The 12,316-nt window shown below is 51.5% G+C and overlaps 1 protein-coding gene across 1 annotated transcript in view; it reads left to right on the forward strand.

The window, feature by feature from the left end:
* Positions 1-9,096: 9,096 nt before the first annotated feature.
* Positions 9,097-12,316, forward strand: part of MAN2B2 (mannosidase, alpha, class 2B, member 2) — a gene marked incomplete at its 3' end in the record, with an annotated part of 37,442 nt that continues 34,222 nt past the window's right edge. Inside the window, exons 1-2 of the mRNA XM_006877315.1 lie at positions 9,097-9,228; positions 11,076-11,222. Coding sequence (XP_006877377.1) covers positions 9,097-9,228; positions 11,076-11,222 — 279 coding nt within the window. The remainder of the gene's footprint in view (positions 9,229-11,075; positions 11,223-12,316) is intronic.

The following is a 12,316-nucleotide window of genomic DNA, read 5'->3' on the forward strand; positions in this document are numbered from 1 at the left end:
GGGCCATCTTGAATCTGACAATCACATGGTTACAATTCCGGGAATGACAAATTGAAAATGAATGGCGTTGCATTCATCATCAAGAAGAACATATTAAGATTGGTCTTGAAGTACAACGCTGTCTGTGATAGAACACTATCCATGCGTCTACAAGGAAGACCAGTTGATACCACTATTATTCAAATTTATGCACCAACCACTAAAGACAGTGAGGATAAAATTGAATTCTACCAACTTCTTCAGTCTGAAATTGATCGAACATGCACTCAAGATATGTATTGGTAATTACTGGCAATTGGAATGCAAAGGTTGGAAACAAAGAGGAAGGATCGCTAGTTGGAAAGTATGATCTTGGTGATAGAAATGATGCTGGGGATTGCATGATAGAATTTTGTAAGACCAATGACTTCTTAATTGTAAATACATTTTTAAACAAAATAAAAGACAACTATACACAGGGACCTCGCCAGATGGAATACACAGAAATCTAATTGACTACATCTGTGGAAAGAGACGGTGGAAAAGCTCCATATCATCAGCCAAAACCAGGCCAGGGGCAGACTATGGAACAGACCATCAACTGCTCATATACAAATTCAGGCTGAAGCTGAATAAAATGAAAACAAGTCCATGAGAGCCAAAATATGACCTTGAACATAACCCCATCTGAATTTAGGGATCATCTGAAGAACAGATTTGATGCATTAGACACTAAAGACCAAGGACCAGAAGAGTTGTGGGATGACATCAAGAACATCATACAGGAAGAAAGCAAAAAGTCATTAAGAAGACAAGAAAGAAGGAAAAGATTAAAATGGATGTCAAAGAGTCTCTGAAACTTGCTTTCTAGCATAGAGATGCTAAAACAAATGGAAGAAATAAGGAGGTAAAAGCTGAATAGAAAATTTCAAAAGTCATCTCGAGAAGACAAAGTCAAATATTATAACAAAATGTGCACAGACCTGGGGTTAGAAAACCAAAAGGGAAGAACATGCTCAGCATTTCTCAAAGTGGAAGAACTGAAGAAAAAAATCAAGCTTTGACTTTCAGTATTGAAGGATTCTCTGGGCAAAATATTGAAAGATGCAAAAGTATCCAAAGAAGATGGAAAAAATACAGAGTCACTGTACCAAAAAGAAATGGTCAATGCTCAACTGCTTCACAAGAGGCAGCATATGATCAAGAGTAAATGGTACTAAAGGAAGAAGTCCAAGGTGTACTGAAGACATTTGCAAAGAACAAGGCTCCAGGAATTGATGGAATAAAATTAAAATCTTTCAACAAAGTGAGGCGGCACTGGAGGCACTCACTCATCTCAGCCAAGAAATTTGGAAGACAACTACCTGGCCAACTGATTGGAAGAGATCCATATTTGTGCCCATTCCAAAGAGGTGTGACCCAACGGAATGCGGATGTCATCAGACAATATCAATAATACCGCATGCAAATAAAGTTTTTTCCTAAAGATAACTAAAAAATGGCTATAATCATACATTGACAGGGAACTGTCAGAGGTTCAAGCTGGATTAAGACGAGGACATGGAATACGGGATATCATTGATGACATAAATGAATCTTGCCTGGAAGCACAGAATACCAGAATGATAGTTACTTCTGCTTTATTTCAGACTTTCAACTTTGGGGATTATGACAACCTATGGATGACACTGCAAAGAATGGGTACTCCAGAATACTTCATTGTGTTCATAAGGAACCTGTACATCGACCAAGAGGCAGGTGTCTGAACAGAACAAGGAGACACCGAATGGTTTGAAATCAGTATAAGGTGTGCACCAGGGTTATAGTCTTTCACCATACTCTTCAGTCTATGTGCACAGCAAATATTTCAAGAAGCTGTATTATATAAAGAAGAACGTGGCATCTGGATTGGAGGAAGACTCATTAACAACCTGCGATATGCAGATGATACAACCTTGTTTGCTGAAAGTGAACAGGACTTAAAATACTAACTGATGAAGATCAAAGACCACAGCCTTCGGTATGGGTTACATCTCAACATAAAGAAAACAAATATCCTCACCACTGGGTCAATAAATAACATTATGATAAATGGAGACATGATACATCAAAGACTTCATTTTGCTTGGATCCACAATCAACACTCATGAAAGTAGCAGTCCAGAGATCAAATGATGTATTATATTAGGCAAGTGTGATTCTAAGTGCTCAAAAGCAAAATGTCAGTTTGAGGACTAAGGTGCACCTGACCATGGTATTTCTAGTAATCTCGAATGCATGTGGAAGTTGAGCCATGAATAAAGAAGACCGTAGAATTGATGCATTGAGTTATGGTGTATGGGAATAATGATAAAAGTACCATGGACTTCGAAAAGAATAAACAAATCTGTGTCGGAAGAAGTACGGTCAGAATACGCCTTGGAAGCCAGGATGGCCAGACTTTGTCTCTCATACTTCGGACGTATTATCAGAAGGGACCAGTCCCTGGAGAAAGACATCATGCTTGGTAAAGTGGAGGGTCAGTGAAAAATAGGAAAACCCCCCAATGAGATGGACTAGCACAGTGGCAGCAGTAATGGGCTCAAGTATAACAACAATTGTGAGGTTGTCCCAGGACCAGGCAGTGTTTCATTCTGTTGTGTATAGGGTCGTTATGAGTCAGATCCCGCTCAATGGCACCTAATAACAACATCATTAATATCAAAAGCTAGCAAAATTTTGCTGAAGATAATTTTTAAATGACTACAGCCCTACACCAGCAGGGAGTTGTCAGAAGTTCAAGCCGGATTCAGAAATGGACATGGAGTAAGGAATATTATTACTATCAGATGGATCTTGGCCCAAAGCAGCGAATACCACAAAGTCATTTCCTTGTGTTTTTTCAACTCCGTGAAAGTATTTAGCTGTGTGGATCATCACAAGTTATGGATAGCATTGCGAAGAATTGGAATTCCAGAACACTTTATCTTGCTTGTACAGAACCGACCCAGAGACCAAGAGGAAGTCGTTCAAACAGGGCAAGGGGACAGCAAGTGGTTTGAAACAGGGATGGAGCATGTCACGGTTGTGTGCTGTCTGTCATCTTACGTACATATTCAAGCAAATAACCTGAAAAACTGGATTATAACCTCTTTGACATAAAAAAGAAACCTTCGATTTCTAAGCAGTCTCTCATATTTGAAGGTTCAACACATTCAATCCATGGCATGATATGCATACACAAAAAAAGCCTGTAAGTATATTGTTGTCGTTGTTGTTGTTATGTGCCGTGGAGTCGGTTCCGACTCATAGCGACCCTGGACATGGCTTCCGAGGCTGTAAATCTTCATGGGAGCAGAACGCCTCATCTTTCTCCCACAGAACAGCTGGTAGTTTCAAACTGCTGACCGTGAGATTAGCAGCCCAATTCATAACTACTACGCTACCAGAGCTCCTTTGTAAGTGTATACTTATTAACTCCATAAAAATGAACTCCAATGGCTCACAGGCGGAAATGAGCTGGAGGTCTTCTGTCCTTGCTTGTGTGAGGATCCTGCTCTCTCTGGCCCTGGTCTCAAGGAGGCAGCGTAACCCCAGCTGGGGCCTGGTGAGCACCGTGCTCAGCAAGACCACTGGCCCGCCTGGCCCATAGTGTTGGGGTGATCGTACTGTTTGGGGAGAAGCATGCTCGGGAGAACCCTGAAGAGAATATTGTCATAGTGACAAAGCCACAAAGGGCACCAACCACCTCAGTGCTGCCTTTGTAATGTCACAGCGTTGTGGGGGTCACAAAACAGGGGGTCACAGAACAAGGGTGTCACAGGGTAAGGGTCACAGGCATAGCTGCCCTGACCAGACATCTGTGCGTGTCCAGCACTGGAAACACTTTCCGACCACAGACCCCGATGCCCACGATTTCTCCCTCAACCCCCAGAAGGGAGCCCCCAGCCAGGTAGGCCCACGTCTACGTTTACACAAGGAAATGGCTCCCAGTGAGGCCTCATGCTCCCGCCCCCAGCCCTGCACACCGGATACAGACGTGGGATGTGGGTGGGGTTCATGTGTGTAGGCGGGGATACAGATGTGGGATGTGGGGTTCATGCGTGTAGGCTGGGATACAGATGTGGGATGTGGGGTTCATGCATGTAGGATGGGATACAGATATGGGATGTGGGGTTCATGCGTGTAGGCGGGGATACAGACGTCGGATGTGGGGGTTCATGCGTGTAGGAGGGGATACAGATATGGGACGTGGGGTTCATGCGTGTAGGCTGGGATACAGATGTGGGATGTGGGGTTCATGTGTGTAGGCTGGGATACAGATGTGGGATGTGGGGTTCATGCGTGTAGGATGGGATACAGATATGGGATGTGGGGTTCATGTGTGTAGGTGGGGATACAGATGTGGGATGTGGGGTTCATGCGTGTAGGCGGGGATACAGATGTGGGATGTGGGGTTCATGCGTGTAGGCGGGGATACAGATGTGGGATGTGGGGTTCAGGCAGTGTAGTCTGGGATACAGATGTGGGATGTGGGGTTCATGCGTGTAGGCTGGGATACAGACGTGGGATGTGGAGTTCATGCGTGTAGGCGGGGATACAGACGTGGGATGTGGGTTCATGCGTGTAGGCTGGGGTACAGATGTGGGATGTGGGGTTCATGCGTGTAGGCGGGGATACAGATGTGGGATGTGGGGTTCATGCAATGTGGGCGGGGGTACAGATGTGGGATGTGGGGTTCATGCAGTGTGGGTGCTGGACTAAGAAGCTCACGCACCCAGCTGTCCACACTGCCCAGCCAGATTCAAGCCACCTCCTTACGTGCCACAGACCCGTCCCTGGGATTTTCATCTCAGGGGAAACTGAGGCTGGCTGGGTGGGTGGGAAGGCGGGGATTCAGGTAAAGTCAGCAACCAAACCCCCAAACCCCCAAACCCACTGCAGTCAGTGCATTCTGACTCACATGCCCCTGAAGGACAGAGAACAGCCGCCCGAGGGTTTCCCCGACTGCAAACCTTTAGGGAAGCCAGTGGCAGCTGGTGAGTTTAGACCACTGACCTTTGGGTTAGCTGGCAGTCCAGCATTTAATCCACTGCTCCCCCAGGGCCCCAGTAAGTGGCTAAGGTGGTCTCAGCTTCCGGACTATGGGCAGTGTCCGAGACCCTTTGTGTGCCCCTATCCCTGAGATCCCCCAATTCTCCCCAAGCTGGACCCTGCATGATGGGGGGGGAGGGGCCCTCTCTAACCCCCATGGTGTCCATCTCAGGGTCAGAGCCTGACAGGTGGAGAGGGGGTACCCCGAGAGTGATCCACCTCAGGTCTCAGCTGCCTTGGCCCACATGAACACCCCAAATGTCGCCATTGTGGCACTAAGACATCAGTACCCATAGGACCAGGCTGAGGGTGGACCACCCACCTTGCCTGGTTCTGCTCCCAGACCCTCGTCCCTCCATTTAAAAACCTAGTGGCTGTCTCCCAAGCACCCTACCCACACACACCCCACCCAGGACCATGCCCACCCTGTTCCCTGTGCCCTCTAAGCCTCTGGCCCTCTCTCTGCCTCCTCCAGGAAGGTCTCCAAGTTTCCCCAGGAACCACCCCTGCGGCACCAGCCCAGTTTCCTCTGCTGTGAGCAGTGTCCCCACATCCATGGCCTGTCCCACCCAGAGGGCACCCGAGCAGTAGCACCTCCTGTCCCCTGTCCCTCTGCATCCAGCACAGAGCTGGCATGGTTGGAACTCAGTGGGTGTTTCCTGAGGAGACGGAAGATAAGAATTTGTGTGTTCTAACTGTGGTGTTGACAAAGAATATTGAATACACCATGGGCTGTCAGCACAAGGCCGGTGGTTCAAACCCACTAGCCACTCCTTGGAAACCCTACAGCACTTAACACCAACAAGGACTGAAGCAGAATGAACAAATCAATTGTACAAGAAACGTGAAGGGGCTTCAAAAAGTTCAAGGGCAATATTCATCATTTTTTCATGCCATTTGAAGCCCCCTTGTACAGCCAGAATGCACCTCAGCAGTGAGGCTGAAGAGACTCTGTCTTGCTCACTTTGGACACATTGTCAGCAAACAGCAGTCCTTAGGAAATGGCATTGTGGTTGATGAAGCTGTGGCGGTGGGTATGTGCCGTGGAGTCGGTTCTGACTCATAGCGACACTGTACAGAATTTCCGAGGCTGTACGTCTTTACAGGAGCAGAAAGCCTCCTCTTTCTCCCGTGGAATAGCTGGTAGTTTCGAACTGCTGACCTTGCGGTTCACAGCCCAATTCGTAACCACTAAGCTACGCAAAACCCCGCGAAGCCCTCCGTGAGATAGACGAACAGCAACTGCAGCTCTGCATGCAGACGTGGCCTTGAACTGAGGACGGTGCAGGACCGAGCAGCCCCAAGACTGTCTTCTGAGCCAGGACTGAAGGCGGCAGGTGGCTTTACCAGCTCCCAGGAACAGGATCCCTGCGATAGCTGTCAGGAAAGCTGAGAGCTATAGATGGTTGCTAGGAAACCCCAGTCTGGCTCTCAGAAGACTCCAAGGATGGGTGATGGGAAGCTGAAGGCAGCAGCCCTGAGAGGTCAGACTCCCTGTCTGTTCCCCAGCTCTGAGCCAGTTTCCAGACCCAGAGCCCACTGAGGGACTGAAACCACCACACCACGTGGCAGATGGGACTGCCCCCTCCTCCAGTACTTCTCTGGGAGCCAGAACTGGGGAGAGGGGAACCACAGTAAAGCTGGCATGGCACATATGGCAGGTGTGGCCTGGTGGGGCAAATATCCTGAGTGTCACCTGAAGAGGGCGCCACTGGGCAGTTTCTGGTCAACATCGATGTTTCTGTTGCCAGCTGTGAGAGATCATTCAGCAAGTTATAACGAATACTTTTGTATTTGAGAAACTCCACAGGCCAAAGGGACTCCTGGTGTGGCGCTGTGGATCAGCACTGGACTGCGAATCACAAGGTCAGCGTTTCAAACCCATCAGCTGCTCCTCAGACACCCCATACAGGGTCACTATTTGTCAGAACCAACTCAATGGTATTTAACAACAATGGGTCAAAGCAGGGAGCTTTGGTGGCACTGTAGAGCAATCACTGGACTACTCCTGTAAAGAATTACAGCTCGAGAGTGGCTCAGCTGGTTGAAGCTGGTTTGGGGTCTGTCGTAGTGGGTGGGAGGTCTGAGCTCCACACAGTTCCAGATGGACCTCACCACCAGCTGCTTGAATGGTCTCGTGGCATGGCTACTGATGTCCTCCAGATTGGTGCCCCCAGAGCCTCCCATGGACCCAGGAACACACCTCACAGAAGAGGAGGTCTGCAGTGGGCAGCCGACCACAGAGCCACCATTCTGTAATTCTGTACCCTCCATAGGACAGGGACACCTCAACGCTGTGTGTGGTTTGAGCCCTGGCTCTGCCTTTGATTAACTGTGAGGTTTGGGGCGGGTTATATGTCTGGCTGTCATCTGTAAAACGGGACAGTAATCCTTCCTGGCACATGCAGTTACTGAGAATGGGTTCATACATATAAAACGTCCAGGAGGCTGCCTGGAAGGAACTGCTGAACAAAAGTGAGCTATTGGCTCAAAGGTTGGCATTTTCAAACCCTCCAGAAGCCTCTCAGGAGAAGGACCCGGCAATCCGCTTTCCAACATCTTCTGAGCTGCTATTGTACACAGCACACCTGCGGTGACCGTGACTTGGAGTCAGCTGGACACCAACCAAGGACAACAGCAGGAGAAACAGACAACCTGCTGTGTTCTGTGGAAAACTGACCAGACCTGAGTATCAACTCTGACCCTCTAGCTCCAGAGCAGATGCTGGAGAGCACCTCCACACCTGGCCTGGAACTTTAGGGGTCGGAAGTGGGCCCAAGGACCAGAGGTTAGTAAACACCATCTACATCTGGACTAGAACTTCAGGGAAATGAGTAAAGCCTGGGACTTTGGGGGAAGGAGCGGGCTCCAAGGATGCCAGCAGGGTGAGGGTCAGGACCAAAGCTTGGACCCCCTGGAGAACGCCAACATGTGTCCAGCAGTATAGCCAAACCCGCTGACCCCTGTCCTCTAGGAAGATCAGAGAGGCCCTGTTCTCCCCTCCTCCCTCCACATTCTCACCTCACTCTCCTCTCCTCACCGTTTCATCTTCTGGGCCCTGAGCTGACCCTTCAAGGCCACAGTCCCTGCCTTAGGTCACCACCTACAGCCCAGATCTAATTTTCAAATCCCCAGGCAGACTGAAGCAGGGCCAACAATCCCCATGACAAGCTCAGATGGGAGCACAAGAGAGGTGTAGACAAGTATCCTGGGGGCAGCAGACAAGGGGCAAATGAGGCCAAGGGGGGGACACACAGGTGTGTGGCTGAGGGCCGTGGGGGGTATACAAGGAGTAGACGAGACCAATGGAGGGGTCACATGAGAAGAGTGGATGAGGGTCATGCGGGCACACAGGGATGGACGAGGGCCACAAGGGAGCACACACGGGGGGTAGGGGTGGACAAGGCCATGGGTCCACACAGGGGAGTGGACAAGACCATGGAGACACATAGGGGTGGACATGAACCATGGAGGGGCACACCAGATGGATGGACCAGGGCACCAGGAAGGCATGCGAGGAGAAGTGGACCTGGGCCACAAAGCAGCAGGGAGCCGAGTCTGGAGGTGGAGGTTGGGGGGAGGGGTGACACGCAAGTAGCAACAGGGGACGCGCACGGGGAGAGGCTGGGAGAAATCTGGCAGACTTCCCGGAGAAGGTGGCATTTGGGATTTGGCTCCTGGTGTTGCTGTTAATGCCATCCAGTCGGTTCCGAGTCATAGCTACCTTGTATAGAGTTTCCCAGGAGTGGCTGGTGAATTTGAACCATCGACCTTGCGGTTCAAACCGACCTTCTGGTCCAGTGCATTAAACCACTGCACTCCACCAGGACTCCGTCTGGCCCCTAGGACGCACCAAAAGACTAGCAATCCGGGGCATAAGGGCGGAGCCAGAGCTCCAGCCAGCGGCCTGGGCCGCCCAGCCCCTCCATGCTGTCCCGGGGGCGGTGCCCCGTCCCCGTGGTCCCGCCGCCCCGCCCCAACCCGGCGGACCCGGAAGCGAGTCCAGCGCTCAGCCCGCGCCTACGGCACTGCGGATCCCGCGTGATGGGGCTGCTGCGCTGGTTGCCTGCGCTGCTCGTGCTGCTGCGACCGCCGGGGGTCCAGCCCGCGGACCCCATCCGGGCCTTTGTGGTGCCCCACAGTCACATGGACGTGGGCTGGGTCTACACGGTCCAGGTAGGTGGCCGCCTGCGCCCCCACGTCCCAGAGCTGCAGTCTCTAACCTGCGGGCATCGTCTTGTGTATTTGCACCCAGCCACCTGAGAATAGCGTAGTGGTTACGAATCGGGCTGCTAACCCCAAGGTCAGCAGTTCGAAACTACCAGCTTCTCCGTGGGAGAAAGATGAGGCTTTCTGCTCCTGTAAAGATTTACAGCCTCGGAAACATAACAACAACAAACCCGAGAATGAAGGGTCAGCCTGGGTTCCAGCCGGAATCTGCCTCAGCTGATTGACAAACTGACCTTGGATTGGTCACTTCATGCTCCAAGCCTCAGTTTCCCCATCCCTGAGGGCAAGGTTGGAGGTGGTGGAGTCTGGGGAACCCTTCAAGACTTGCGTCCTCCCTGACCCTCGGCTTCCTCTTCTGTTGGGTGAGACTTGGATTGAATGGCTGCTGTGTTCCGGGTTGGAGAGAGGGTGAGAACCCTGTACTAGGGGCCCCCATGTGGGGTGGCAGTGGTAGGCCCCCAGGAGGGTGGGGCTGGCTTCAGGTCACATGAGATCAGCTGCTGGGCAGAGTCCCCTTGTAGGCGGAAGCCAGTCCAGACAGTGGCCCTGGCTTGGCTGGTTGGGCTCAGCACCTGGGCCATAGACCCTGCCCCTGGACTTACTGGTTTTCCCCACTGGGAGCGACAAGAACCATGCATGTTCTCCATGCACCAGGGCTGAGGTAGGGAGGTCAGATTGTCAGATGGACTGGCACAGGGGCCACCTCAGAATTCTAGAAAACCCAGCCAAGGCTGCCTTCGTGATCTCCTCCACCCCTGGAATGAGAGAAGCAAGGGAGACCTCCACTTCCATTAGCCTATGCCCCCCACTAGTAGAATCAACTCGCGTACCTCTAGTCCCGGCAACCCCTCAGGCAGTAGAGTCTCTCCTGTCCCTCCCCAATTCACTGGCTGAAGCCACTCTGACCTCCTGCTCTTCCTCCGCTGCCCCAGGACCTTTGCACTGGTTGTTCTGCCAAACATTCCTCTCAGAGACCTCAGCCCTCTCTCCCTTTAGGATGTGCCCCTTCCGGATCCCCTCTCTGAGACCACCCCTCCATCCTGCATGTCCCTGAGCGGTGGTCTCTATGGATAACCAGACATCCCGTATTTTGTTGACCTTGTTCCTCGGGCCTGTGCGGGCTGTTGAATGAATCGTTGTGGTGAATGAAGAGAGACAAGTGAGACCCAAGGAGCCTTGCTCCCTCCGGCCTCAGGGCTGCTACCCAGGCCTCAGGGAACACTTCTCTGCCACCCCTTAGGACCCCTGTGGCTCTAGATCCCATTACTGAGCAACAGGGGAGACTTGGATGCTGAGGGTCAGCTCCAGTTGCTAAGAGGTGGACGTGTGCTACTGCCCACTTTAGAGAAGGGGAAGCTGAGGCCCGAGAGGGCAGCTCCTGGCCAGCATCACTGGGGAATGACCCTGTGCCATCTGACCTCCTGCTTCTCAGCTGCTGCAGATCCCGAAATTCAAAACAGAAAGGAAACCGGACTGCTAGCCGGGGGCTCCCTCTGTGGTCACTGGGCCATGCCTGTACAGCCCTACAATCCCCCTTCCCACCGCAGGACCCCTGCTACGCCTGTCTGCCCCACCCCGGCACAGGGAGCACGTGTCCTGTGCCTTCTGCTGCCCCCATCCCCGATGTCTCCCCGTGCCCTCTGCTGTCCCCCGGGAGGGGAGCATATCTCTTCGTGCCCTGTGCTGCCCCTCAGGGGAGCATATCTCCCCGTGCCTGGTCCTCATTGAGCATTCTGTCGCAGTGCATCTTTCCCGTGGGTCCTCAGGACTGGTATTTGGTGACCCTTCCCCAGGAGAGCATGCGGGCATACGCTGCCAACGTCTACAGCTCTGTGGTGGAGGAGCTGAGCCGAGGGCCGCAGCGCCGTTTCATCATAGTGGAGCAGGAATTCTTCCGGCTGTGGTGGGACAACGTCGCCTCGGACACGCAGAAACGCCAGGTGAGCAGCTGCCCGTGGACCCCACGGCTTACTTAGAATGGAGAGGATAGCCCCACACCCGAGAGAGACTCCGGGATCCGGGCTGCCTCGCTTGTTCTAGAAAGGTGCAGCTCTGGCCACCTCCTGAGTGCTGGTGGAGGTGGTGGGCACTACCAGGACCCTGAGGCCCCCGACCGCTTCCCTCCTCTGCCCTTGGGAGTTCCAGACCATGAGGGTAGAAAGCCCCTGTACATTGGGAGTGGACAGAGTTGCATCCTTCAGATCTGCCTACCAGCCACATCCATGACTACAGAGCGGTTGATTCCCCACTAGAACAGCCCCCTCAAGGATGGAAGTGTGTGAGCACCCAGAATAGCATACACCCCAGGACCCACCTTCCTCAGCACAGTTACTATCCAGGTGATAGTAGTGATGGTCATGGAGGTGATGATGATGATGATGGTCATAGTGAGGGTGATGATGGTGACGGTGGTCATAGTGAGGGTGATGATGGTGATGATGATGGTGACGGTGGTCATAGTGAGGGTGATGATGGTGATGATGATGATGGTCATAGTGAGGGTGATGATGATGATGATGGTGGTCATAGTAGTGATGATGATGGTCATAGAGATGGTGATGATGGTAATGATGATGATGGTCATAGTGAAGGTGATGGAGGTGGTGGTAATGATGATGTTGGTCATAGTGATGGTGGTTGTGTGGGTGGTAGTAATTTGGGAGGTGGAGGTGATGGTGACAGTGGTGGTAGTGAGGTTGGTAGTAAGACTTGGACAAGAACCTCTCTATTCCTTATTCCCTACAACCCTAGGACCCAGAGAGTTCCTTATTCAACACATGTAAAGTAAATGAACAACTGATACTGCACCATCAGGAAATAAACCAAAATATAATCTCTGAGGGGCATGAGGGCTTTTTGTGCCTCACTGTTTCTAGACAACATTCAACCTTCTCTCCCCCATTTGCTGATTATAAAAATAATACATCAAGTCATGAGTTGTTGTCAGGTGCCATACCGCTGCCACGCTTGAGTCCATCAATGATGCCACCTGGCTGATCCATCTCGTTGGGGGTCTTCCTCTTTTTCTCTGACC

Source organism: Chrysochloris asiatica, unplaced genomic scaffold (genome assembly GCF_000296735.1).
Source record: "Chrysochloris asiatica unplaced genomic scaffold, ChrAsi1.0 scaffold00472, whole genome shotgun sequence".
In the NCBI taxonomy this organism is placed as follows: domain Eukaryota; kingdom Metazoa; phylum Chordata; class Mammalia; order Afrosoricida; family Chrysochloridae; genus Chrysochloris; species Chrysochloris asiatica.